The sequence below is a fragment of the Hippichthys cyanospilos genome, chromosome 12 (genome assembly GCF_059441005.1).
Source record: "Hippichthys cyanospilos isolate Australia breed blue-spotted pipefish chromosome 12, RoL_Hcya_1.0, whole genome shotgun sequence".
Lineage (NCBI taxonomy): Eukaryota > Metazoa > Chordata > Actinopteri > Syngnathiformes > Syngnathidae > Hippichthys > Hippichthys cyanospilos.
In genome coordinates this window covers 41,195-68,892 of record NC_142380.1, presented here as the reverse complement: position 1 = coordinate 68,892, position 27,698 = coordinate 41,195, and the positions used below count along the sequence as shown (strand labels likewise).

Here is a 27,698-nt window from a genome sequence, read left to right as displayed (position 1 = left end):
CACAAAAAGCAATGGAGATATTGCCCAGCCCTAGGTTACAGTCAAACTCATCACAAACAACTTCGACTAGCAAAAAAAAAAAAAAAAAAAAAAAAAACGTCTGTAGATGTTCTGTCCCCTTTTTTGCCCCGTTTCGTTTGGGGAGACTTCGTTCTTACGTCACCTTTTATTTTGTTAAGAGCTCTTGCTTTGAAGGGTCGGCCCGACCGGAACAAGTGAGGCAGCCATTTTACCAACCGCAGTCCATTCGTTACACCTGCCGCCTATTGTGAACTCCGTGTAGTTTGCGCCTTCGAGGGCATCGCCTGTGAGTATTATATCTTGAATTGGGAAGTTATTCGGAAGTTTTGTGGTTTGGTCTTCGGCATGTTAGAACTTTGTAAACTTTAGTTCAAGTGAGCTTAATGTTTATTGTGCGTGTATGGCATTTGGGTAGAATTGGCACTGTGTACAATTTTGTTACATCGTTGTTTATGTACAGCTCGCATGCACGTATATTGTAATCAGGCGGTCACTTATATATGTTGCATATTTGTTTGTTTTCTTTAGTTCCACTCTGGTTGGTTTCGATATGACAGAACTCGGAGCTCGGACGCTACCTTCCCGACTCCCGTATTCATTTTGAATGGAGTTTGGCCTGCTGTTGACTTGCATCCGCATGCACACGCCAGGGTGACTGTTCAGCAGAAATGTCCATACATTCACTGACTTGTTACCGTCATCGGCATGTCTGGTAAGTATGACATGGTTTCTTAAATTGTATGCTGTTGTCAGATTAACAGAAGTGTGTTGGTTTTCAACTATTCCAATTGATGTCATGTGCATAGCCGCTTCATTGTTTTTGGACAGTATGGGTTTTCCTTTAGTTGCAACGCGATAGAGAATCTGCCGTATGAAGCGCACTGCCGTAAATGTCGTAGATCCCGAGTGAAGGCTCAAGAACTAAATGTTTGGCCTTATTCTGGAATATGCATTGCATGCACAATCGCAAGAAAAAAATTGAGATCCTTTTTTGCTTAAACTTAAAATGAAGAGTTCAACGACCGTGACAAAATATAGATAATTCAACAAGACTTTACATTGTATTTGACATTCTCAGATGATGTATTCTTTATCGTGTCAATGATATTTTTCAGCTATTATTGCTATTTTTGTCCCCCCAAAAAGATATGCGTTCAGTTGTAGCAGGCAATAAAAGGTAAAAAACAAGAGTAGCCTCATATTTATTCGCGCGCTTGAAAGCTAAACTGAAAAGTGAGGTGTATTTGCAAAAGATTCGCGTCCAAACGTAACAAGCAATGCAATCCGTGTCACGTTTAATCAATTCGACAGGAATTCCGGGAGGGAGATCACATTGGCAGTAAGTTTGCGGCCACGTCGGCGCCAAACGACGAGTGCGCCGCTTCACGAAGCTCGGCGCATGGTTTATCTATGCGCGAGGGCTAACCCGACCCCGCGGAGCGGCCGCACGGACGCGGTCCAGCTCGCGCTGGATCTCGGCGTCAGAGGGTGCGAGTCACACGCGCACCTCGCGGCTGTCGCAGCTGGTGGAAGACCACGATGTCGTGCGGATCGTTGAGGTTTTCGGCCAAAGTGTGAACGTCTTGACCCGTCAGCCTGTTGGCCATGAAGACGGACGCCTTGTCACGGTCCGTCCAGTAGATACGATCCTGCAGAAGAATGCGTAGAGAAAAGAAACGCTGTACTTTAAGGACCGGATCTAGGTAGGAGCGAGCGGGCGCACCTTCAACGAATGGCCTATTTCAAAACCGTTTTCAAATATAGGGCGCAGCGCATTACAAGGCCCGTAGAATTAGAAGCGACAGTAGAGGCTGGGCTTGTGTTATACATCCACTAGATGGAGCTGCGCTGAAGGCAATCAAAACAATCAGATAAGTCAGTCAAACTTTATTAATAGACAATGAAAAACAAAGAAAAAAGATGATTTGCCGAAAGAATTATCCAAAAGGGGGGCACAACGACCTCTGATTACATTAAAAGACCGTTTAGATCAGGGCTGTGAAACACATTTTAAGCGTGGGCCAAATTGTACTTCTAGTTTCTGTCGGAGGGCCGTTAACGGCTCGAAAGTCAAATCCGTTTGAAGTGTCACGGTCACACATTTACCACATTTTGAACTCGGAGGCCCGTCAAAAGGGGAATTGGTGACAACTTTTTGAAGTTGAGCAAAACTTCGGAAAACTAGTCAGAAGTCATAATGAGCATTTCGTGGGTCACATCAAATAATGGGGCGGGCGGGCCGGGTTTGGGCCCCGAGTTTGACACGTGTACTTTACATCAATGCCAAGATGAATCAAGAGTTAAGAACAAAGTCACTGTGATTCAATGAAATATTAAACTTGTTTGTTTTTCTTCAAATTGCAAGCAAAACCTTTCAAATATGTTGTTTTGTTGATTTAAAAACAGTTTCTGCATTTATTTTGACAAAATTGGGCTTTCTTTTACAAAAAACGTGCCTTTTTTTGCGCCCACGTATAAATGCTTCCAAAATCGGAGATGATGACAATTTCAAACAGGGCGTGGATCAAATTTTAACGGTCAAAAATCCATTTATCATTGAAACGCAGTGGTAAAAATCCACATGGAGATGAAGTTGCTTGGTTTTGCGGTCCCCCCCGAAATGAAAGGGCGCGGTTTACGCGCCGTATGAGGCCCGCTGTCCGCTTTGGAGACAATTGAAGGTTTTGGAAAATACGGCGGTATAAATTTGAAAAAGGCCACCGACCTCAAAGACAGCCAGAGCGTAGGGGTGTCCCAGCCTCTCGGCGGACGTCACGTGCGTTCTGCGGCGAGCTCCGTTCAGATCCACGCTGGCGATGCGGTGCAGCTTGGAGTCCACCCAGTACAGACGGCGGTTGGCCACATCTGAGCGCGGAAACACATTGATCGGTCGCCCGCCAGACACGCTTTCGCTCTGCCCGACAAATCCCTCCATTGATTACGTTCGAGATGATCTCAGTTCCATCAAAAGTTCTATCTGTGTCACCCACGAGCTCTGCACAATGCCGAATTACATTTCAAAGCACCGGCTGACTTTATCGCTCTCGGTGCCACGGGCGAGAATTCTCGTCTTGTAAAAGAGGAATAAAAACCGTTCCGGTCAAATGCGTTTTTTTTGTGGAGGGTTGCTGACACCCTTGACCAGTGCTTATCTGATATGAAGCCAATTGAGCGCCGTGGTGATAATTACCATACATACGGCGCATACATTACATCGGGATTGTCAAACGTACCGCCCGCGGGCTGCGGCTTTAATCTGGCGGAGATGATTTTGCCAAATATTAAAACGATCTCATGATTTCATGATTAATTTCATGATTAATAGTAATGTCAATATTTTATCATTAATAGTTATGTTGTACTTGTTCATCTGGGACGGTATTCAAAACCAATATTACGTTTGAAATTGTTGTTTTAAAGTTATATAAATGTACAGCGTGTTGGCAAAATCCATTTGCCATTTACTTTTTTTACGTATTTATTTTTTTGCTCCGGCCCACCTGGGAATAGATTTTTCCCCGTGCGGCCCGCAATCAATCTAAAACGAGCGACGCGCCTAAATGACATAGTCGTAATCCTACGTCGGGAATGGAAATGGGTCTTCCATATGAAAGAACCCACGTTTACGTAGACACAACAGCGCGTAATATTCTGTCGGCCCTGAAAGATGAATGAAAATGCAGAGTAGTATATTTTTTGCTCTCACCTAGAGTGATGCCATTGGGCCACTCAATGTTATCGGCCACCAGCACCTGCCGGTCCACTCCGTTCATACCGGCCTTCTCGATCTTTGCTCTTGTGCCCCAGTCGGACCAGTACATAAAACTGGATGAAGAAGAAAGAAAGCTTTGTGGTTGGCGCAGTGTGAACATGAAGGAAAAAAATACAAACGCGTTCAATGTTTTGTTTTTATTCTTGTTGTTGCTGTGAATTGGTTATTTGGTCTGTGGCTTCCAGCTGCTCCAGCAGATGTCAAATTTGGTGTAAGACAACTTTAGGGAGTACAAGAAGGGGAAAAACGACTGCATTAAAGCGTTCAACATTTTTTGTTTCGTTTAACCCCTGGTGAAAATTTGGACCCAACTCGCTTTTTGAATGTTTTCATGCGTGATATCAAAGGAAAAGCCTACAAAAAACCACGAGGAGGCTAAAATATTGCATAGGTTGTCAAAACGCGACCACGCTGCCGTCCCTCTAAATGCGCGCATTTAGGTGGAGAGCTACGCCCAATAGGTGTCAAATTTAGCCCACGTCAGGCTCGTTTACTGCCATTCAAAATTGGTAAGACTGTCAAGATTCAAGAGTTTGATGGTCCAGTTTGCGTTGACACCCAATAACAACCGGGCGGCGCTAACGGCCAATTTATGACACTTGCAAGCCTTTCAATGACTTTCGTGATGGGTTTAGCCTCAAAAAATGCGCCGATAACACACGCTCTAAACCTCACCCGTGATGAGGATCCAGCGCGATGGCTCTGGGCTCGCTCAGATCGGCGTCGATGAGGATTCGTCTCTTAGTTCCATCCACCGAGGCCACGGAGATGGATTTGTCGCCAGAATCGGTCCAGTATAGGTTGTGCTGCAGCCAGTCCAGGGCGAGACCGGCCGGGGCGTGCAGAGACGAATCCACCAGTTGTACCTGCTGGGACGGGTCACTGGCCTCGTGGATGAAGGCGCTGCGGGAGCAGGGTCGCCGTCAGGCGCGTTAGGTAGCGGACGTACAGAAAGAGTGCAAAGAGGCCGGTTGTGCTCGCGCCGTATCGCTCAAAGGGCGTTTGCTTATTTAGCCTACGAGGGAGGCGGTCGAGCAAGATAAAAGTGCAATAGTTCATTTTACGGCAACTGGTTTAAACGCGGCGAGGCGTGTTTCGCCTTGCGCCGAGAGGGACGCCGTTGCCTTGAGCTCATCGGGGAGCGGGTTCGCGCGAGGGCTAGAGTCCTTCTCGGATGGCTCGCTTATCGGAACGGACGAGGAGGCCTCGCTCATGGGCCGTCTCTGTCGCAGACCGCGTCACCACGGCAGAAGTGCGGGGCGAAGGCCGGGCACGCGTGTTCCCAAGCGGCAAGTTCCCTTTCGCTATCCCCAGAGAGCTCCGTTTTAGGCAGAAAAGGAACGCGCTCTTCCAATTAGGAGTCGCTCCCGGGACCACGTGAATTTGGCGTACGGAACGTAGTTGGAGACCGCGGCCGGTGTCAGAAAGGAAGATGAGGTCGACGCCTCACTCAACCGACACTTAAGTCACACCTGTAGATTTTCCGATGAAAACGGTCACACCAAAAGACCCGGTTATTAGCCACGTCCAGGTCGAGAGCCACGGTGTTCTTCTGCGTTGAAACCACCTGGCCGTAGTCGCGCTTCACCAGGTCGATGCGTCGGATCTCATGTCGGTTGGTGAACAGGAGGTAAGGACTTTTTCCTGCGTTCGAAAGAAGACATGTTTTTGAACGCTTGCTCTTCGAGCGAGAGCGTTTTTGTTTAAGGCTCGCTACCATGACTGGGAACGCGAAGCGAGCGTTTGATTTATCTTTGCGACATCACTCGCCGTCATAGGTAGTCATTCTCGGGTCGTACGTTCCGCACCTCATTTTGCACAGTTTAGACCGTTAATCCAAATGAAAAATCTCAAGTGTCGACCGGTCCGCGGTGATAAAAGGTTGGGGGAGCCCCTGCTTTCATCCTGAAAAGTTGCACCTTCAGAGGAGCAAGGTAGCGCTAAAAACTGAAGAGTAGGAGCCCAATTAGACGTTTTGCTGTCAAGCGGACACTTGATACCAAAGAGGCCGTGTACGCAGAAGCTTTGTTATGTCATTAGCGCACAGCCGTTAGCGACAATGGTCTTCACCCGAGCGCGTCCTTGTCGCAATTCGGGGGTAATCGGGCCTAGTTTTGGAGCCGCTGTTTGTAATGCGCTTGCCCGGCTGGCATTTTAATTAGACCCTCCATTAAACACCATCTTGCGGCGTATTTACAACGTTGCCGTTGTTGTTTTCATCCCAGCCAGCCGGGAAAAATCAAACGGTTCCGACCAGAGGATTTTATAACAACTCGATACAATCTTCCCGCCGACCCGTTCGTTTCTCTCTCCCGCGAGCTGCTCCTCTTCAGCGGGAGTTCTTCAGGAGTGTCAATTGTAATGACGAGCAAGCGATCCCCTGCTGTTTTGAAGAACCGTCGCCGGAGTCCGCCTTCACGCTTTTGAGCCGCCGCATCTGTGCTATCGAGACAAACGGCAAACACGGACAGCCGTGGACCCGATAGACACGCTCGCAGGAACGCAGTGCCGCGATATGTCCGACGAAGTCATCTTAGCTTAATTGCAGGAAAGGAAGTAGCCGCGGGGCCTCATGTAAACCTCCGTATTCCTTTCGACTACTCCACATCCAACCAAGAAACTATATGGGAGGAATTTCTCCTCCTAAATTATTGACTAGGATTTTTTATATCTGCCATTGAGGCCAGAACATAACTTGGCCATTCATCAGTTCACTTAGCTCAGCATGACTGTGCAATTAACTTGAGGACAGCTTCAACGTGATTAGTACTCCCCGGGTTTCCCTAAAGAATGTTAGGCTGAATCCTAATTACGCGCGACTGAACGTGTCGCTTGTGGAGCCGCCGATACCATTTTTCAATCTGTGACCTAGCTCCACCCGCAACTGTGTCAAATTACGCCGTGCGTAATCATTACAAGTACCTCACCCGACTACTTCACGTCATGTGAGTTTGACGCTGTGGAACAATGTAATCGTACCGCTTAAGTGATGCAATTACAGAGGAAATATCATGGATGAAAGTATACAACAAAGAGCCGGCCAATTTGTTTAGAATCAAACTTAAGGCCCGGGGGCCAGATCCGGCCGCCGTGTCATTTAAGGCGGCTCGCCAAAGCGCGTCAGGCACGGCGCCTTTCATGATGCTTGCTCAAATCTGGACCAAAATGTTATATTGGCATGTGTAGCGCTGCGCAGTAAATCAATTCCGTCAATTAAAATGGCAAACGTTTACAATTGTGATTAGTAACTCCCAACGTGTGGCGCGTAAACAAGATATTGTGTGGATTTGTGAAAGAAACCAGGTGTTGCATCAGGTTATGAAAGGACCCCATCTACAAAAAGACTCAATGCGGATCCTATCGCGTCACGCAAGCTGCTCTTTTTCTCAGCGAATGTTTTCGCACTCACCCTCTGCCTTGCAGGTCTTTGTGACGGGATCCATCTCGTACCCTTCGTAGCATTCGCACTTAAAATCCCCCTTGTAGTTGATGCAGATTTGGCTGCACGCGTCCGGGTTCTCGCATTCATCAATGTCTGCGGGGAGGGAGCAAAGGAGAGAGAGGTTATCCATCAATTTCGGGACTGTCGGGCGCAGTCGAAAAGCGATTGATTCGCACTGGGCTGTGGCACCGGCTGAGTGCGTGGCGAAATTCTAGGTAAAGAAGATCTCCTTATTGGAAAGTACGTACCTACCGACTTATCATTCATTTACGGACCTGCGCAGGGTGCGGCTTGCCACGTCACAGTTGTGAACTTGCAGTCTAAGTCGATAGGCTGCCACGAGGCGACGTGCGGACAAAAGATTGGGATGGCGCCTTCCCCGTTTTTGGATTGAGCCAAACGTTTTCCTTGCGGCGCACCCCCAAACGCAACGGCAGATTTTTATCGGTCGGTATGGACGATACCTTCCCATAAGGCCGAGATCGGCCCAAAATTTCAACCCGATACCGGAATCGCTTGAAAGTAGGGCGAGCAAGCGAGCGCAAATAACATCGGCTCCCGTAGCTTAGTCGTCATACTGTCGGTGCAAAAATACCTCCGCAGGTCTTCTTGTCCAGTAGCTGGTAGCCGCTGGGGCACTGACACTCAAACCCGACGGGTCGGTCCACGCAGACGTGAGAGCAGCCGCCGTTGTTCATCAAACATTCGTTAAGCCCTGGGGAAGGAAAAAGAAACGAGCCAATCGAAAACGAGACGGGCTGATATGCTCAAAGGTTTTCTGTAAAACGTGGCGGAGCGAAAAGAGATGTCTGATATCGGGTAGATATAAGAAGAACATGGGGAATTTCATCTTCACACAATTCCATGTTATCTCCGATCCCGTGCCCAATTCCTCGCCGGAGTCTCTGAGCGAATCAAAGGGACTCATTATCACCGATGGGTTCACGTACTGACGACGAGGGCTGTGAGCAGAGACGTGTCGGTTATGGCGTGAGACAGGATGGGAGCCCTGCTGCGCTGCTAGAATCCGGTCTCATACACAACGAATGACGCTCGGTTCTTTTCTTGCATACGGTAATCGAGAGGTCTTAAGCCGTGGATATTTTTGCTGTCGACTGACATTTTCACGGCCGTCCTTTTGACGGAACAAACCAGTGAACGGCAGGATTTGTTTTCTGTACATTATAAGGGTCAAGCTGGATCAATACGAGACGCCAGTGAAACCAAATCAAATGAAAAAGGTACTCGAAAACTCCCTTCAACAACGAGGGACCATCAGGATTTGCGCAGCCTTATTAAAAACATGACAATGACCGTCGCTCATCACAACCTAAAATCTGTTTCATTTGACAAAAATCCTGCCCGTGTATCCAGTTGTAATTCCCAATAGGTAGAGAAAGATGGAATGAAAAACACTCTTCAATGAATCGCGTGCCGCAGTACATACAAATCGCTAGGAGACATGAAGCGGATCAGCAGTAGCGCCATAAAATTCTCAACCCTCAGCGGGATGAGCGACAACACCGGATTCTCCTTCGCTGCTCTTCGGAATGAAAAGACAATGACGGTGTTCCTGCTCCTTATGAGCCGTTGTACCGTTTCTGTGCTTACAAAACCGTTCATTGAAAAAGTTGCGTTAATGTGAAAGGGCAGCCGGATCCTGATGCCTTGTGCGCTTCCTGTTTTTCCTTCGCGCAAGAAAGCGATGCTTGAGTGGCTACAACTCCAATGTCCTCAAGCCTTGAGCCAAGCACAGCATGTATGTGTACTCTATATGTTTATGTTACGTTTAGAGTTTTACACCTTTGTTGGGGTTCATGTTTGAATGTTTGTATCACAAAGACGGCGGGAATCAGTTTGCTTGTGGGGTTTAGCATGGTGCACGCTGGTCTAACCTCGCGCTATATCATGCGGCATTCAAGTGGGTCTCGTTACTGCGTTGTATTTTATTTGCAGCAGCATGTAAATAGTTTGTATGTGTTTGTTGTTTTCAGTTTTACGCCTCCTTTAAAGCATCTAAAGTGATTAAAAAGGGGAAAAAAAAAAATATATATATATCCATCCCTATCTAAGGTTTTTTTCATGTTACAAAGTGGAATTTGAGAATTTTTTTTTTTTTTTTGTGCTTAATTTTTTTGGGTCCCAAAATTACTAGCACCTAACCCTGTTAAAGGGAGAAGATAATTAGTTTGGCAACAAAGCTGGAGATAATCTACAAAGAAGGCTAGGCTCCCCTCGCAAGGGAATAGGGCCATAACTACTGTAGCTCAAGTCACGTCACTCCAAAAGTAAATCCAATTTCATTATATGCATGTATATAATATATAAGTAGAACCTACTATACAATTTTGTTGCTCATTTTTAATATGTATGTAAAATGTTTTGCACATGTCCTATCACCTATGGTAATTAGCTGATTCCATCTTACGATCCCAACTTCGGACCGGATTCATGTCGCACGGCGGGCTCCGACGTGTGTGCCCGCACGTGGGTTTATATGCTTTTGTTTGGTTTTGGGTTTTTTTTGCGGCGCCATTGAGAAATGATGTTGCCCGGGCAAATGGGTCTCACCGCGGAGCCCGGTGAGTGTTTGGAAGAACATCTTGGAATTGAATGGTTGAGAGGACAGAGCGATGAGCGAAGCACGTGCGCACATGAGTGCAAAGAGACTTTTTAACAAGCTGTGAACAAAATGGAGACCAAGGACAATTGGAGGGAAGTACAAGGTCGTCGGGAGACAAGGAAGATAGAGGACGAATGCAAGTACGGACAAGAATTCTATGGTTTTCTTTCCAAACGCCATAGCTTCCCCGCACTTGTTCATCGTGTGATTTTCTCGCCAGGATCACCGTTAAAGTGCACTTCTGGGTTAATGGCTTTTGTCGACCGACTAGTCCCGATGAAGTCGAGTAGGGACGGCAAACGGGATGCAGAACAGGTTTATTGTCGCCCGACGCACGAGACTTTTGCCTTCAGTTTGAAAGTAATTAGAACAAGCAGACTCTTGTGATCAGCGAGGCTTCTTCTAATTGGACTGCGCCTCTGAAGTATTTGCAGTAACGGGGAGAACTAGCTGCAGTCAGTCGAGGCAAACCAAAACGTGAGGATTGAACGCAACGTGCGTGCATTTCATTCATTTTGCAATGAACCTGCTCTTTAAATGTACAATCTCATTGATCAATACAATCATCTTTTTCTCTCATTTTCAGAGCGCGCACAATTTGTCACTTGCTTTCTACGGCAAACAGTCGTACTTGCTCAGGGCTCGAGCATTGAACGGTCACGGCTCGTGCGTTTTCTGAGTTTGGTCACGAGACGTGCCCAAGCTGAGCTGCGATCGGTCGCCTGAGCCCTAAGCAACTTTGTTGTCGGCAAGTGCCGAAACGGCTGCCTTTTGCCGCTGCCTTTTGTTAAGATTGGCGGGGGCGCATCGAACATACGATTGTAAAAAAAACGACGACAAAAAAACGCGCGGCTTCCTGTGGCCTGGACATTTTGTCGCGTTGAAGAGCCGTAAAAACAGAAAGAAAGCCAACCGACAAACAATCAGCACAAAGTGTAAGTGCTCAACGTGCGCTGTGCATAGCAGAAAGTAGCAGCGAGCTAAGCAAAGAAAGCCTCCGCGTACCGCACTCTTTCTTGGGCTCATCCGATCTGTCCTTGCAGTCCTTGACAGAGTCACACACTTTGGAATTATCGATACACTCGCCGTTCTTGCACAAGAACTTCAGGGGGCCCTCACATTTTGTGGCTGCAACATAGAAGACAAACAATGCGCGAGACAAGACGGTCTTTAGTAATGGTGAGAAATTGGCAAAGCCAGCCCTGTCAATGAAAGCCTGCAAAACGGACCAACCCACCGTTCACGCAGCCGGATTCGTCGCTGTGATCGGGGCAGTCGTTGACCTTGTTACACTGCTTGGTGCCGTGGATGCAAGAACCATCGCCGCACTGGAACTCATCGGGACGACAGGTCAGCAGGGCTTCAACGCACACACAAAAGCACAAGATCACCTTTCGATAAAACATCGAGGGGTCAGATTCCAAAACGAGACCGTTTTCTTACTAGGACATTGGGGTGGTAGAAAACGCTCCAAAGTTTAGAGGATGGTCCCTAAACCCACAGGATCCAAACCTCCGTTTTGGCACGGACACAAACCGTCCGAGTGGAAGTTGGATTTCAAGCGCGATAAATACCGGACGGCCTCGAGAGAAGAGCAATTCCCCGGGCCTCTTCTCTACGCCGCTCGCACAACACCGGAGAAGTGGACTTGATGCGCACGTCGTCCTACCGGCGGGTGAAACGATCTCAGCTTCGCACTCTACCGCTGTGCCGCCGGAGCTTCGGGGCTCCCCTCGGCCCGGGCCGGATATTAGGAAACTCGGATCGATCGCGATGCCCCCGCGCGCCGGAGTCGTTTCGACAGGCACGCGCTACATTGAACGCTGATAGTTGCCCGAAGAGGAGAAAAGGTGCTAAATGACAAAATAACATCTTGGGGGCAGATGGAAAAAGCCCTTTCTCTCAAAAGGCTTTGGAGCAAAAATAAAACGTGCCTGCCACTTCCGTACTTCTCTGTGTGTTCACATACTCTCTTTATATATTTACATATCGGTAAATATTCTTTTGCTGGCTCTCGACAGACGCCCGCTTTTCTGCTCTGCTCCTCTCTCGCCTCTAGCCCCCCGCTTTTGCGGAATGGGTCGGCTGCGCTCTCGACTCCAGCCGCCAAATTGGAATTTCGATAACGGGCGCTCACCTTATCGAAGCCGGCAGACATCTGGTTCGTCTCAGTTTCCCAGACGGGCGCAGCTTTGGAGGCGTTTGGGCAAGCGTTCGACTCCGACCGCGACTCGGAGGCGGTCGTAGGATCCTCGTTTGCGTTTTGCCTCAAAGTAACGGATCGCTGACTGAGCAAAGTAGCTCAGAGTCTCATGCCACGGACCCCACGCAGACCACAGCGGTTGTCGGCTTGCTCCCAAAACAACCGTTGTCTGGATTCTTCCTCCCGGATAGGCTATTTCCACAGACTACCCACCCCTCCCTGGCTGATAAACATACCGCACCTTCTACACCTGGGACGGTACGCTTAGTGTATCACCACATCGACCGTCACTACTCGACTCGGTGCCGTTCCGAAGCAAAATCAAATGTTATTTGCATTTTCTTGTCAGTGATGCGTTAGGATTTTCAAGCAATATTTCTCAGGTTTATCTGATAAACCCATTCCTAACGGCGGTACGTCATCACAAAAGAAAGAAAAAAGCGCAACTCACGGCAGTCCAACTCGTCCGACTTGTCCTTGCAATCGGGATCGCCGTCGCACTTCCAGCTCAGCCGTACACACTCCCCGTCGGCACAACGGAACTCCTCGCCGGTGCAGTTGGCTCTGCGGTTCGCCGGATGGACGCCGTCGCCGCCGCAGCGCTCGGGCCCCTCGTCGGAAGCGTCCGCGCAGTCGGGGTCGCCGTCGCAGCTCCACATGAGCGGCACGCACTCCGAGTCGTTGCAGCGGAAACGGTTGGGCCCGCACGTGAGCGGCGACGTACACTTGAGCTCGTCGCTGCCGTCGCCGCAGTCGTCGTCGCCGTCGCACACGTGGGCGACGGCCAAGCATTTGCGGTTGGCGCACATGAACTCACCGGCGGGGCAGGCTTTGGCGTCTGATGGTCAAACGGCAAAAAGCAAATGACGTTTTCGTTGAACTATCTTACCCCGTCTACTTCACTGCCAGTCGGGTTGAATTGGATCTTTGACAACTAAGCCATCAATGGCGCCGGCCGGGTGGGACGTCGCCGCAGCCGCGTTCCATTTGAGACGTCGCCGCAGCCGCGTTCCATTTGAGACGTCGCCGCAGCCGCGTTCCATTTGACCCGGCTCGGGCTTTTAGATGGTTTTGATGTGCGACATCAAAGGAAAAGCGTACGCAAATCAACACTGGGAGGATGAAATGTTGCAGAGGTCGGGAGTCACCCGCGTGGTGATAAATGTCCATAAAGGAAAACATTCTACAGCCACGGCTCGATTTTAGCTGATGCGTAGTTCGTGCGGATGACTCAATTAGCGGAACGCTATTGTGCAGTTTATGCTTTTAAATACTATAGTCTCAAGATTTTTTGCTAGCTGCTAATGGTGCTGGGCCTTGCTCAGGTAATATCTGTATGCAAAAGGACCCGACCCAACAAGTAAAAAAAGGACTCGGCGTTGGAATCAGGCCAAACACATATGAGAAATCCACTAAGAATAAACTTGAGTTATTTAAATTCATGAAATTAAATTAGAGTGGATTGGCTACAGGCTGTTTGTTTTTCTCCTACCCACACAATTGGCAGTTATTCAAATTTGGCCGACAGCAGGATTAGGAGATCGAGGACTCATGGACCCAAAGGCCCCGCTATACGTATAGGATGCAATCTTGGTGTTCCTGACATAATAAATCTTTAAAAAAAAAAAATCATAATAACAATACCATACTGTACATTCCGCATTATTGGACGCACCTACAGTATAAGCCTTCAATGTTGTCAAAAGCCGACAGCGCGCCTTATACAATATTTCTGGAGACCTCCCTTTCAAACAAATTTCACGGGGTCCGGAGACGACCACCCGTAGAAGAGTAACGAGGATGTTTGAACAAGACAAAAATGCGCAACACGTACGTAGCGCAGTGACGCAGGCTGAAGATATTTAAGGTTGTCTTTTTTCACACGGGCTGATGGAAACAGGCAATTTGGAATGATTGAAATCTTCAACGCGACTGAAGTTGTTGTTGCTTCTGCGTGATTGACAGCATTGCCAAGTCAAGCTTAAGCTGTAGTATTAAGAGCGATTTTCCATGCGTTGTCAACGGAAACGCAGCGACAGCCATCAAGCTAAGAAGGAATTACCGCTAAAGTCAATTATTATTACTCTGCTACGTGGGTGTGCGGCGTATCGTTCGGGCTTGATGTCCGATGTAGACAATAAAGTGTTGAGAATTCAGAAAGGCACTCTGTTAGATTAGTTTGTCCCCCCCCCCCCCCCCCCCCCCGGTCTGTTTGATAAGCTGCCTTCTAAAAATGATGCGGTGTTCTTCTGAGGCAAATTGCTCGAAGCGGCCGCAATGTAAAGACTCACACAGACGAAGCTTACACTTAGGAAAGCAAATACCTACTGTACATCATTTGTTTTTTTGTTTGACTCCAAATGTGAATTTTCTGCAACATTCCGTTTTGCAGGCTCTTGAAACTCCAAACCACCCAGCCGACAGTCTCAATCTCTTTTTCTTGACGTGAAGAGGCACGAGGGAGAGGGCGATTCTTCACGGTGCCTCAGAAGTAGGCCGAGGAAGGGAGGCGAGTGGGGGCGGAGCAGGCTTATGAGGGAATGGCCTTATTGGTCGGTGAGGCGGCGACGACGTGGGGAAAGGCCCCTGCGGCCCCCGCTCCTGATTTAAGGCGGAAAGACACTGACGCCGGCCCTCGGAACGCGACGGAAAGGCCTCAGGTACGAGTGCCGCATCGCTTGCTTGCTTGCTTGTTGAGTGTGACCGCAAAATTGGCATCCAATCCTTGAAAATTAAGAATTAGGTTGAACGATTTTTATGAAGTGATTAGGTATTGCCATCTACAGCAAAATGCCATTATTTTTTTTCCCAAGCTATTCTTGGCAGGTCGTTTTGGCAAACACAAATATGAATTGAAATTGTACACTAAAATGCCGGGTCAAAAATCCCATAAACTGAGTCAACAGGAGAATGGCACAATTTATTGGGTTGGTGCAGTGCTTCTCAATTCTATTTTGCCAAGCTCCCCTAGAAAAGAGAAAACTTTTTGCGCCCCCCCACTCTACGCGCTGACTATAAATAGGATTATTACTGTTTCTATGAAAAACTGCATTGTATACTTAAACCCGTATCCTTTATTATGATTGCAGCGTTTAAATAGGTTACAGCTTAGTCTAAAACTGGGAAAAAAAAAACAAACAAAAAAAAAAACGTGCCCCTAAGAGCCTGGAAAAAAAACAAAACAAATCTTACTGCAATTACACTTCACGTGACAAAAACTGTCTTTTCCCCGGGTCATCCGCACCCGGCTGGCATGACCTCACCGTCCCACTATTTGAGAAACGCTGTGTTCGAGTGGCAGTCATAAATTAGCACAAAAGTACCTTCTAATTGTGCGCGTGGGTGGAGTTATCTTAGCTTTGTTATTTTTCGAGACAAACGCAGTAAAAAGAGGAGGATTGTGCCGTGGCGGGAGTGAACACAGTCAAGTTGCTTTTTGTTTTTGTTCAAAATTGCAAAAAATGAAGTGCCAACCAGCGAGGGAACGCCGTATAACTGCTCACTTCAAACAATCTACACCGGCCCGGGTTTAAGTGTTCAAATTTTAACCGGCAGGGGGCAGTCAAGCGTAAAACGTGCCCGCTTGTGGCGAAGATGCTGAAGAACAGTAAGTTTTGGACCGCGGCAGAAGCTAACAGGCAATACCACTTGTAAGTTTTGGTTTTATCGCTCTTTCGCGCTCTCTCTCTGCTAATTGCTCTGCTAATTGCTAATTGGATAGGAGCGCTTGAAAAAGATCCAATAGTGACAGCTTTGAACAAAGTACGCATGCGAGGTTTGCGCATGATCGGTAAACACATTGAATATGTGAATTTGATTCTGGTGAGAAACTCACCGGATGCGCAGTCCTCCTCATCCGCCCCGTTCTCGCAATCCCTCTCGCCGTCGCATCTCCACGACAATGAGACGCACTTATTGGATCCCCCGCAGTCGAATTTCTCCGGCGGGCAAGTCTGCTTGCCTGCGGGCAAAAGACCAAAGCCGTAAGACCATCGCCGCAAAGTTTTCGGAGAGGCGTGAATACGTGGGGGAAACGCCTCAGGACGCCCCGCCGATGGCCTTTACCGTCCGGCCAAAACCTCAAATGCAACGCGAGGAAAAAAGTCAACGGCTTTGATGGCCGTAAATGAAAAGGCCAGCTCGCCGCCCTCCTCCTTTCCGTGCCGATCTGTTCTAGTTGGCAGCGGGTGGCTTTGATCCAGATTCCGGTCTGTTTATTTTACATCTGCGGCCGTAAGCTGCCCCGGCAGCAAAAACAAAGGATCCCTGATCGTTTCGCGCGGTATTTTTGATAGGCGTTGCGCCGGGATGTTTTTTTACATTATCGTACAATGTGTTTTTAGCTGAATGTTAAGTGAGCAGTCAAGACAGAATGCAAAAGACAGGGATGACCAAGCAATCAAAGTGACTGATTATAAGGAGCAATGTCTGGAAAGGAAGACGGAGGGGGGGGCAACACAGTCGGAGTCTTTGAGTAATGACTCGCTGTCGAAGTGAATCCGGCTGATGTTCAACCAAACGCGGGCTGACAGAAAACAATAAAAGGAGGCAAGGGGGAGGACGCAAAGCAGACGAGAGGACAGAGAAGCTTTTCCGCGAAAAGCAATTCAGAAAAGCGTATCAGAAGCAAGGAAAAAGATGCCCTTTGACCTTTCCAGTCTTCTTTTCAAGCAAAATCGGAGGCACCCGCAGCAAACGGAAAGAGACGAAGGAGGAAGAGCCAGGAGGAAACGCGTGGAGCAGAATTTGAATTCATCCCGCCGCCGAGGTGTCCTTTAACCGGTGACTCTTTAATAAAGCCTGAGTCTGCTTCCTCCCAAACGACAAAAAAGTGGAGCCTCGCCGCTCGCGGAGACAGATATTGATTTCGCGGTGTTATAAAGACATACCTAATGCTTTTTTTCTCGGGAAGGAGGCCTAATACTTTGAGAAAATTACTCAAGAGACAAACAGGCTATACTGTGATAAACGAGGATTCATCTCCACTGCGGAGACGTGTTCCGTTTGAGAACCGGCGGGCAGGTCCTGCCACAAATGGGCTCGCCTTCTATTTGGGCTTCGAGGTCCGCGTCCCTGCGAGTCGGACCGGGCTGCGCTTTCAAGCATCAGCGATTGAATAAAAGGATGGAGGAAAAGTTGGATGATGGATGGCCGGAGAGGCGGATGAATAGATAGACGGCGGCAAGGGTGGATAAATTTGATGTCGACGTCGATATCTTCCGCCGAAGACTCGACGCGGCCGTTTGGACGTTTTTCTGAAAACGGAGAGTGCTGACAGACATTGCGCAATGAGGCTCCCAATGAACAAAAAAACAAACGTCACAACGCGACTCTTTTGGCTAGGAAGTGTGTTTGCTATCCATTTTAGAGCTACTGAGGAAAACCATAGCGCATAACTGTCCCAGGTTTCGCATGAAGAGGCGACGCAGCTGGCTCCGATGGCCCGCTTCCCGCCTTGATTGCGCACGAATTCAAACCGAAACTGAGGAGCTTCGGCTCTTCCCGCAGCCCTCATTCATTTTTCACGCTTTGCGAGTAACTCACTCGGAGAGGATTTCTTAATATGGCGGCGCGATGCTACTCCGGCGTGTAATTGGGGATCCGCTCAGCGAGCCGGAACGATTACGGCGCAGATGTCCGAGTCGGAAAAGCCTGGGCCGCGCACGCGTGGGACGCCGCGCGAGAATGGCGGCGCGACCGGAAAGGAGCGGCTTTAACAATGTAGTCAAACGACCGATCGGTGTTTTAAAGGTACGCCCGGTTAGATGCGATGAACCTGTGTGAAACACCAGAGGTGGGCAACTGCCATTTTTTTCCTACTTCGGCATCTGACAGGCGCTGGTCTACCTCCGTCTGCGCTCTTACTGATCCTTTCGTCTGTTTTGTCATTTACACTTCAAGTTAACGCCATGTCTGCGGTTCGACGGTTTGGCTGCAATCGAAACACAGCGCGGTAATACAAGTGTAACCGGAAAACAAAGCCGGCTAAGGGGTTCAACCCTAGGCTATAACACACCATTTTTAACAATCGTTTCCACCGGATGGTGGAGGTCGGTTCTCATTTATAACTGCCTGCCCGACAGCTATAGAAGACGGTTTCATTAACAACTGTCTAAATTTGGCCAAGTTTCATCTGTCACATGGACTACAAGTGAAACAAAGTATTGTCGAGGTCGAATTGACTAAAAAACAGCTTTAATTGTTGAATGAAAAAAAAACTTCTAGCTTGCGTTTCCTGGCCAAGCTGCAATCGGAGAAAAGGTGCAAATTTGGTCTGCGTTCATTGGTTACTTGCAAGTCATCCCAGAATGATCTTATCGGCACAAAACCCGAAACCGGGACTAAGGCAGGGAGCGACTACAAATAAACTGCGGTAACGTCAGCTTTGCTTCTTGTGTATCGAAGCCCGACCAGATCTGCTTTTGAGCAGATTGTAATTGATCAATGTGAATCAAGCCTTTTCATTTGCCAGCAAATCATTGTCGTCGGAAGTACGCAACCAAACATTTTGATAATTGAATTATTTTTTGAGTGGCAAATAATATTCACCCAAAAATATTTTTCGTGCGTAGATAAGTTTTAACAGCAATCGGAAATATCCTTTGCGGTCAAGTGGGGTTTTGGTGTTGAATTGAACTTTTTTGTTCACCTTGTAGGACTCCTTAAAAAACAAACCAAAAAAGCCAGTTGTGAAAATCTGACATTGCCACATCATGTGAAAGTAGCGCATACTGTAAGCGATTTACATATAAATGGCTTTTTCTTTTTTTTCGTCAGTCCAGATTTCTGTCTCCTTATTGTGCAGTCAGGCGATCAGAATCACTTCCTCGTTTATCTTTAATTGGATTCCGAAAACAAACGTTCTCCGTCAGAGGTCGCTCGGTGTCGTCCTACTTGCTCTCAACTTCCTGAGGGAGACGGCTTCCTACATTATTCATCCGACCGTCTTACCCACAAACGAAGCCGTGACAAAGATGAATCGAGACGCCGCGCTCTCACGATTCCCGATTCAAGGGTCGAAAAACGATGAAACCGAAGCATCGGAACGCTGCCGAGATTGCGGTTCAGTATAACGGCACAGGTCTTTTATTTTCTGATCCTATTCTCTGCAAAAGATCATTAATAATCCTTTTTCGACCTTAACCGGTAACAGAATAATTAAAAAAAACGTTTTATACGTTGTTTATTTGACGAGAAAAAAAAAAGTCCTATACAGACATTTCTCGGACGTGGAACTACCGCAGCCAATCGCGTGTCTTGCAGGACACTCAAAGGTGATTTCAAGAGGGGCACGCGATTGGCTCCCGGCGAGACCATCCACCAATGAGGGCAGGAGCTGTAATCCGCTCCCTCCCCAATTCCCCGACAAGCAAGCGCCTGAAACAAACGCGCCGTTGGATAGAGGAGCAAAGGAACGTTGGGCATCTCTTACCTAGATTTCTTTTACGATAAATTGGTATTCCAAGTGTAAAATCTCACTGTTCTCTTGTTTGATTATCTACAGCTTTGACTTGAATTCGACTCAATTGCGAAAAACCAGGGATCGCCCTACGTTGGGTCAGAGCCGGTTGACTTCTTTTAATTTAAGTTAAACTCAGAGTACGTCTACGGGAAACGGCGTTAAGTCATCAGATTCCCGATGTATCGGGACCCATAAATATCTGAACGGGGTGTCCACGAAAGCCAGAGTTCCTGCTGCAATCAGACGTAAGCCAAAGGAACCCAAATAAAGGGACTCAAGCCTCCGCGGGAGCCTTCTAACCCTGAGCGCTGTTTGCGTGGGAGAACGTCGCTGACTGACGGTCAGAGATGCGGCGCCGCCTTGTCCTCCACCCGCCGCCATCAAGAGCGTGCGTTTGAGCGCGTGGGCGGAAGGCGGCCCCACGGCCACCGGAGCCCAGACGACAAGGAAAATGAAAAAGAAAATTCCGGTTCGTTCAGCAACGTTCCCGTGAATAGTCAGGCGTTCAAAACAAGGACAAAAAGCCACAAGCACAGACGGGTCGGATATCTCAAAAAGCCCGCCGGCCCATGACACCTTTGACACGTTTTAACGGAGCGGAGCCGTCCTTAACACGCGCCCGTTTGACTTACTGCAGGTCTCCTCGGCCTCGTCGGACCCGTCGGGACATTCCGCTTCGCCGTCGCAGCGCCATCGCCCGGGGACGCACTGGCCGTTCAGGCAGGCGAACTCGGCAGGAGCACACGTTTTCCTGGCTGCGCCGCAAGAGAGAAGAGGAACAGAGGACGGACTTGAGAAAAGATCCCGTTAAGGTCATTGTTCCCCGCGCCCTCGTCTCTGTCCTAAAACGGGCGGCCGGTTCTCGGGCCTCATCGCGCTGCCTCTCACTCGCTAATTATCCTTCCCGCCTCCTTGGCGTATAAAGCAGGCGTGGAACATTTAATGACGGGACGCTAAACGGCGTAAGGTCAGGGAGGTTCAACTTCTTATCTCGCCGTTATGAGCATATCAAATAGCCAGAGGCGCACGCGCCATCCAAGTACACGTGGAGGCCGTTTTCTCGGTTGTCGTCAAAGTGTAAAAAGGCTCCGAGCTGAACCCTCCATTGGGAGAAAGGCTCCATAGAACACGGAACGTTTACCGCCCTTCTTTACCGCTTTTCTTCGACGGCATTTGCGGAACCGGCCACGGTAGCACGATTTGATAGCGCGAGCAGAATTTTCGCGTTCCGCCCGGGTAGCGCACGTCACCTGAGAAAAATCTCCACTTGCTACGAGTTGGCCGCTACCGATTCGAGTCAAGGTCTACAGGGGCCACAGTTCACTTGGCAATAATTCCCCAGGCTATGGCGTGCCATCTGCTTGGAGCGACTTTCTCTTTGAATGACCGTAGCGCAGATTTGAAAACGGAAGACTCGTGGGGGCGCTAGTTCAAGGGATAATGCTACACGCGACTGAGAAGAAAGCAGAAGATACCTTGGAAAAAACGGAGAAATCATCTCGAACTGGATCGCGTCGCATTGTTAAAATGGTTTAGGGAGAGTAAACGCAAAAGCCAATGCAAATGTGCCCATTTACGCGTCAAAGGCAGGGACGTCGATCCCGACCACGTGTCCAAAGTATTAGGCGTAAGGCGCACTGGGGGCGTTGCTGTGAGTTTTCCTCATTTTGACAGCAGATGCCTATAGCATTTATATACTGTAGCAACAGCAAATGCATACAAATGCATAGCAATTGCAGCCAAAAAATGCCTGAAAAATGAGGCCAACTTTTTTGTGCTTTTAGCAGGGCTGCAACTAAATCATTTTCATAATCAACTCAGTGACCGATTCATGGATAAATGAGAGCAAATTCTATCTTTTTATTTAAAAAATGGCAGATTTTCTTGATTTGACAGTTTAGTATTTCATCAATGTTTTTGTCCGTAACGTCAGAAAATATGATGAACTCGGTTTGGACAAATTTAGGATTTTAAGCCATTAATTGGGCGTCAAAAATATTTATGGATTTATGAAATCAAAGTCAGCGTTTTGTGCTTTTGATATCATTGGCGAATGAATGAACAAGTCACTAAAAAGTCGGATCACATAAAAAAAAACAAACAAACAAAAAGAACGAGTTCATTTGTGGATGGCGTGGAATGAGTAAATTCCGCGATCGATAATGGAGGAATCATGGCGCCTCTAGATTTGAGGCTTAATTATAGCTTGAACGAGCACAAATGAGCAGCGGAGAGTTTGGACGGCCTGAGCCAGCAGAGCTCCTCAATCCCTCCCTCCAGGCTACCCCGGGAGCGATTTATAGCGAAGGAGGCTTAGTTCAGCTTGGCTAAACGCCGAGAGATTTACCTCCATAACTGAACTCTGTCAGGCCTGCGATCGCCCTCCATTTTGAAATAAAAAGTCCGTTCATTAAGGCGGATCTCAAAGAGTTGATCCGCAAGCCCCCGAAACGCTCATCGACATGAAGGCGAAAGCACGAGGCACGCCCGCGGACGCCCTCGACTCCAAACTCACCGCAACTGGCCGCCGTTCTCGTTGGTGGTCTTGAATGTATTGACGTCGCGGCGTGACCTACATTGGAAGACTCATTTGCGCATTCATGATTAATTTCGCTGTGACTGCCGGCCGTAGTGTTTTACTACGCGGGCGCTAGCGGAGCCGAGTGATGTAACTCGCACGTTTCCTTTGTTCGCACGCAGGATTTGTTCTCATTAAGTCTGCACAATTGTAGGTCAGGAGAAGAGAATATTATATTCCTCGTATAACGGGCTCGTGCACTGTTCAAGCCTATATGGAGAAACGGCATCAATGACAACCAGCTGAACCTGAGCTAAACTTGATTTTTTCCCCCGAAAAGTGGCTCCACGATGCGCCGTGGCTTGAAGTGCACTTAAATGTGGCGCATCAGCCCGCGGACGAAACCCATGCGTTTGACGCGGGGCCGAACGTTTTCACTCGTCTTTCATTGGACGGGGATGAAAAGAGCACGTGAACGTAGCGCGCCTTACGGCTAACAAACGAGCTCATCGAGGAGCCGGTGGCGAGACTGCCTGCGGGAACAACGCCGGCTCTGTAATACTTTTCCCATCTTTTCCAATTCTAAGGGTATTTGTTTGTTTCCCGAAGCGGCTTGGATTCTCGCGGAGGAGGTGGTTTACGTTGTCTCTTTGCGGTTGACGGAGAATTGACCTCTGACTTCCTTGGACTCGTTCAACCGGGTCCCGAACGAACGCTGCTAATGTGGGAGCGACACTGACAAGATGTTGAGGAAGACTTTTTTTTTCAACGAAAGCAAGAGTGCATACTAAATACGACGTCCCGGAAAATGATTTTTTATATCGGCCGTACTCTAACTTAGGGAAATGAGCGTAACGGTACGAGCCAGATAGCGGCAAGCGCCTGTTGCGGCTAACAGCGGCTTGCGCTAGTTGAGGTTGTTTTGGCGTTTTTTTCAATAAGAGGCAGGCGGACTGAGCCGCTGTCCGAGTCCACCCTCGTTGCACGCAGGAATGTTAGTAGAACGGAGAGGATCCGTATAAGTTAGGATGTTTCCATCCGAAATGAACTTCAGCTGCGACGCGAGGAGAAAGATAAACAACTTATTTCACGTTGCGCTGAATCGAATCAAAATGCAATTCAATTTTATTTGTATAGCCCTGAATCAGCCAAGTCTCAAAGGGCTTCACGGGTGAAAAGAGCTCATATCGAGACGTCATCCAGAGACATCTTTTCGTCATGGGTACACAACAGCATCCCCTGCTCACAGCTCCCAGAAGGGGAAGGAAAAACTCAAGCCCAGTTTGTGGAAAATCAGAAACCTTCAGAAGAGACCACGGGTGGGCGGAGCCCCCTCCCAGGCTCAACAGGTTGAGGCGGATGCCGCGCGTACCAAAGACAGACAAATGCAGATACACAATACAGATTAGAGAAAACATATTGTGCCATATAGCGCAAAGATGTCCTGACAGCAGGCGACGCCATTGGGCAGGAACCTCCAGCCAGGTGTATAGTTTTGACATTGCTGCCAAAGTGCGTGTGCGTCTTATACCAAAATTTGACCCCAAAATTTAGAGCGCGTCCTATACGCGGGTGCGTCCCACATTTGGGGAATCGCGCTAATGGTCCGGCCCCAATACACGCCCTGATCTTAGCACGCGAGCTTTCGAGCCATACCCTCCCTGCCGTTTTTCACTTCTGCGGCAAGGGTCACGCAGCTGCCAAACTCCCCCAAATCCCACTTTTATCACAAATGAGCAGCAACACAGTCAACTTCCTGATGAAAGTAATCCCACTCGGCTTCTCTGCGCCAGGATAGAAGGATGGGAGCTCATTAAGATAAAGGGGCCCTTCCTTGAAAAGCGCGACAGCCGAAAGGAGGAAAAACATTCGGGATAAGACGCGGGTTCGAAGCGGGAAATCTTTGAGTCTTATCCGAATGAAATCGCAGGAGGTGCTTAGTGCACGCTGTCGTCTTTCTTACGGCAGTCATAAAAGTGGGCCCGATTGAGAAACGGCACGGGTTGAACGCTTACCAGTGGTGTCAAACTCATTTTTATCAAGGGCCGCATTGCAGTTACGGTTTTTGTCAGCGGGCCGGTATGACTTTGATCATAAAATCTTAGGTGTGTTTGTCACACTTGGAACTGGTTTTGAAATCAGAGCGAGATAGAGGGCAAAAAATGCTTGTTTTTTTGCCGCAATGATTTTAAAAGCTGAAGTCAACTGACAAATTTGGTATTTTAACCGGAAACTTGAATTCGGATCAGTATTTCGCGGGCCGCATCAAATGGCGTTGCGGGCCTTGACACCCGCGGCTTAGCACCGCCGACGCGCCTCCCCGCGCCCTTTCTTGGCCGCCTCAGTAGGAACGGCGGCAAACCGGCACGGCGGCCAGATGCTCCTTTCTTCCGGCCTCAAACGGCGTGCGCGACCAAGATTCTGCAGGACGCGCTCAACGCGTTCTGCTGAGGCAGCGCGCCCGCTTTCTGTTAGTCCTGCGGGTCTTCCCCCCCCTCTGTAGAAACTGGGGCTAAGCTGAACGTGTGCTTGAAACAATTCAACTGCAGTGGAGTTGTGAAAGAAATTCTGATTGCAAGCCAGCACAACAAAGCCAAAGAACTGCAACTGCTTTGAAATATTTACAGTCCACGGGTGGAAAGAATGGGCTTTTTATCCAATTTCCCAGGTTATCAACAATAAGTACACTACTACTAAAGTAACCACAAGAGATGGCGTCCGCATTCTTTTTGTTTGCCAATGTTTACCTTGATTAAACGCCCTAAACTTTGCTATGCCCGCGTTACGTATCAATTACTAAAGTCATGGACGAAAAATTGGTAGCGCTTCTTCTTGTAGTGTAGTGCATCCTACCCCATTATCCTGAGCGCATTAGACGAAACACAAGATTTCGATCTGACCCGTGTCCTCTGATTGATCTTAAAAAGGACTCCTATTGACTGGTTGTGTTAAAATGGAAGAGAAGGAGAACAAAAGGAAAACAAAACACTGCAAATCAGTCACGTTTTTGTCAACGAAAATGTAAAGTGAAACTCTTGCGGAACGATCATCTCGACACGACTTTCAAAAAAGAATAAAACAATTGCGGACTTCCGGTATTCATAATCCCTTCGCATGAGCCCAGCTTTTTTTTTTTTTTTTGCTGCGACACGACATCACAGAGCGAATTCACGGCGAGATGGCCCACGGCGCAGATCCCCTTGCGTGAGGAAATCTGTGCCATACCGGATAATAGAACCTATTTTCCGAGGGGATGAACTCTAATGGGAATTAGGAGATTAGCCTTTTAGCCTGAAAATGAGCCCCGTCTCTCTTTTTCCTTTCTTTTCTCCTTGCAGATCTGACTTGCGGGGACCTCCCTCCAACACGGAGCTCAATACCATCTACCGAATGAATTTATCCAAGGGCCCTCACTGGCCTAAAGACCGAGGCTTAGAAGTAGCCGCGAAGAGGCGCTAAAATGAGGGTAATACATTTTCTTCTGCGGATAAAAATTTGCATAAATGTAATACCGCCGGAGGTCAAATATCTTGCCCGAGTAAATCTGCTCGCAGCAACGAGGCGGCATAATTAAGACTCACTCTGTCTTTGAACAAAACCCAAGCGCGCTTCTCACGCGCACTTCTGCCATTGAGTGACAAGACTCTTTCTGCCTCTCTGCACTATAGGCAAAAAAAAAAAAAATCCGTTTCCTCCTCCATTTTTAAGAAACCACTACACACCGGAGTCAGAAAGGATACGGCGCGAGTGTAATACATTGTCCTAGAAAGGCAACCACACCACTGTTAGAATAATTGTATATAGGTTATCCCGTATTTGTTTTCTTGCAATAAGTATATCGAACATTACGTCGAACGTGGTGAAAACGTATCTGTGTGCGGAAATGTACTGCTCCAAGTCATGGCAAAATGACAGAGGTCATTGCATTAAGAGATAGTAAATTAAAGGAAGCGGGTGCAGTCTTCCCACCGAAAAGGACTATTCTCATATTAAAAAGAACTCAAACGCTAAATATAATCTATATTTGGAGAAATTGGACTTTAAAACTAGCTGTACGTATGAGAATTAGGAATACGGAGAAACCCACAGCGAGATACCTTTTTTGTGATGCAATTGTGTTATTTCAGTAAGTTTAAGCCTCGGAGAAGAAACGCATCTCTGAGCTTGTGAAACCCGATTTTAGACCTTTATTTTACTCGCACGCAAGTGGCAATGTAAGGTCTACAGTAGTTTTCAAAGTCCGTATTTCAATAAACGCTCATACTGGCCGCCAGCAGTAAGGAATAAGCATTGTCATTTTGGGAGGCTTCTCGGACATGGTACGATTCGCTGTCAAAGAACTTTTTTTTCCCCCGCCTATTTAGCAAGCGGAGAGGAGATGGGCGAGCAGGCGCACGCAGATGCCTTTTTGTTCTGAATAATACGCAGCGTTGTAAATGAACGCATGCCGCCAGGAGGCATTAGCTAGCATGAGAGGGCTAGAATGGGTTTCAAAATTAGCGCAGGAACACTCTGACTTCCTCAGGCATATGAAATCTAAAGAAGGTCGATTTATTTCATCTTCAACGTAGCCTAGTTCCCCAAATATAGGATGCGCCCTCAAATTCCGCTATCTTCTATGTTACCGTGTATAGATGTAGCAACACTTTGGCAACAATGTAAAAACTATAGCAAAACAGAATCAATCTCATCTTTTGTAAGCTCTTCATATTTTCTTACGTTCATATCCGAGAGTTATATATTTGTTGCGCGTTAAGCTAACCCTGATTTCCCACATTGTGAGCGGTCAGTGAACGCCTCTCCCGTGTAACGTCGAATGCGCTCCGCGCTGTTGTTTTTCTTTTTCCTCACCACGCGTTCAAGTTCATTTTACCATAAACACCTGAAGTCGAGCAGCGTCCGAGCTTGACCGAGTTTACGATCGCGCCGAAAGAGCTTTCCGTGTTCTCTAACCGGCTGGAGGCATCGTAACTTATGCACGGTCTTCTCCGTTGCGGTAATATTTCTGCGCGTGAACAAGGACGGACCCGGACGGCGGTTCAGCCCGCTCGCTTCTTTTGTTGAAAATGATGCCGTAATAACCTCAGCTAACACAAGCCGCCGCTAGCCGCAACAGCCGCTTGATGCAAACAGACGACCGACGTCCCCTACTAACTCCTCCCGTTACGGTAATTACTGTAAGTGAAAATGCGGCCGATATAAAAAGACACCTCCGTGCGTCAAAACTTGGCCTACGTGGCTGACGGATCAATCTTCATCCGACCCTGTTGAATCAGTGAAAATGACCAACATGTTTTGCTCACAGTAATCGTCCCTTCAATTTGAATAATCAAGCAAGTCCTAAAGAAGAACAAGAGTCACTTGACTTTTTAATTTTTTTGATGCAAACGAACTGCAGCTGCTAAATGCTGAAGGTGACTAAGCGGGAATTTGGATGCAGTTTCTTTTGCGCATGCTTGGCTCAGATGTTCCCACGTGAAGCACGCTGCATTTGATGTAAAATGACGGTTGACCTCCTTTCATCCGAGGCGGGATAAAGTGAAGCGATTCATTAGTTGTCGTCGTATTTGTTTTTTTTTTTTAAAGTCATTTTTAGCCTCGTTTGCCTCGAGCAATATTTCAGCCACTTTTGTCCGCCTTTCTGAATACGATCGCAT

At 48.0% G+C, this 27,698-nt stretch overlaps 1 protein-coding gene and 1 long non-coding RNA gene across 4 annotated transcripts in view; one reads left to right on the top strand and one right to left on the bottom strand.

Annotated features, from left to right (window-relative positions):
- LOC148414200 (low-density lipoprotein receptor-related protein 8-like) overlaps positions 1–27,698 on the bottom strand; it is a 40,000-nt gene that overhangs the window by 5,477 nt on the left and 6,825 nt on the right. For 2 of the 3 annotated variants that reach the window (XM_088430513.1, XM_088430514.1), the window contains exons 3-14: positions 20,156–20,278; positions 15,897–16,022; positions 12,513–12,899; positions 11,096–11,218; positions 10,864–10,986; positions 7,831–7,950; positions 7,203–7,328; positions 5,266–5,437; positions 4,469–4,696; positions 3,728–3,846; positions 2,747–2,886; positions 1,529–1,670 (exon numbers count right to left, since the gene is read on the bottom strand). In XM_088430513.1, coding sequence (XP_088286639.1) covers positions 1,529–1,670; positions 2,747–2,886; positions 3,728–3,846; positions 4,469–4,696; positions 5,266–5,437; positions 7,203–7,328; positions 7,831–7,950; positions 10,864–10,986; positions 11,096–11,218; positions 12,513–12,899; positions 15,897–16,022; positions 20,156–20,278 — 1,929 coding nt within the window. Of the gene's footprint in view, positions 1–1,528; positions 1,671–2,746; positions 2,887–3,727; positions 3,847–4,468; positions 4,697–5,265; positions 5,438–7,202; positions 7,329–7,830; positions 7,951–10,863; positions 10,987–11,095; positions 11,219–12,512; positions 12,900–15,896; positions 16,023–16,711; positions 16,862–20,155; positions 20,279–27,698 lie in introns of those variants that run through there. The other variant, XM_088430515.1, reaches the window with a different exon arrangement.
- Positions 207–27,607, top strand: LOC148414201 (uncharacterized). The gene is made up of 5 exons (XR_015867525.1): positions 207–307; positions 550–733; positions 14,454–14,721; positions 20,161–20,335; positions 25,380–27,607. It is a non-coding gene; the product is annotated as an uncharacterized LOC148414201 (long non-coding RNA).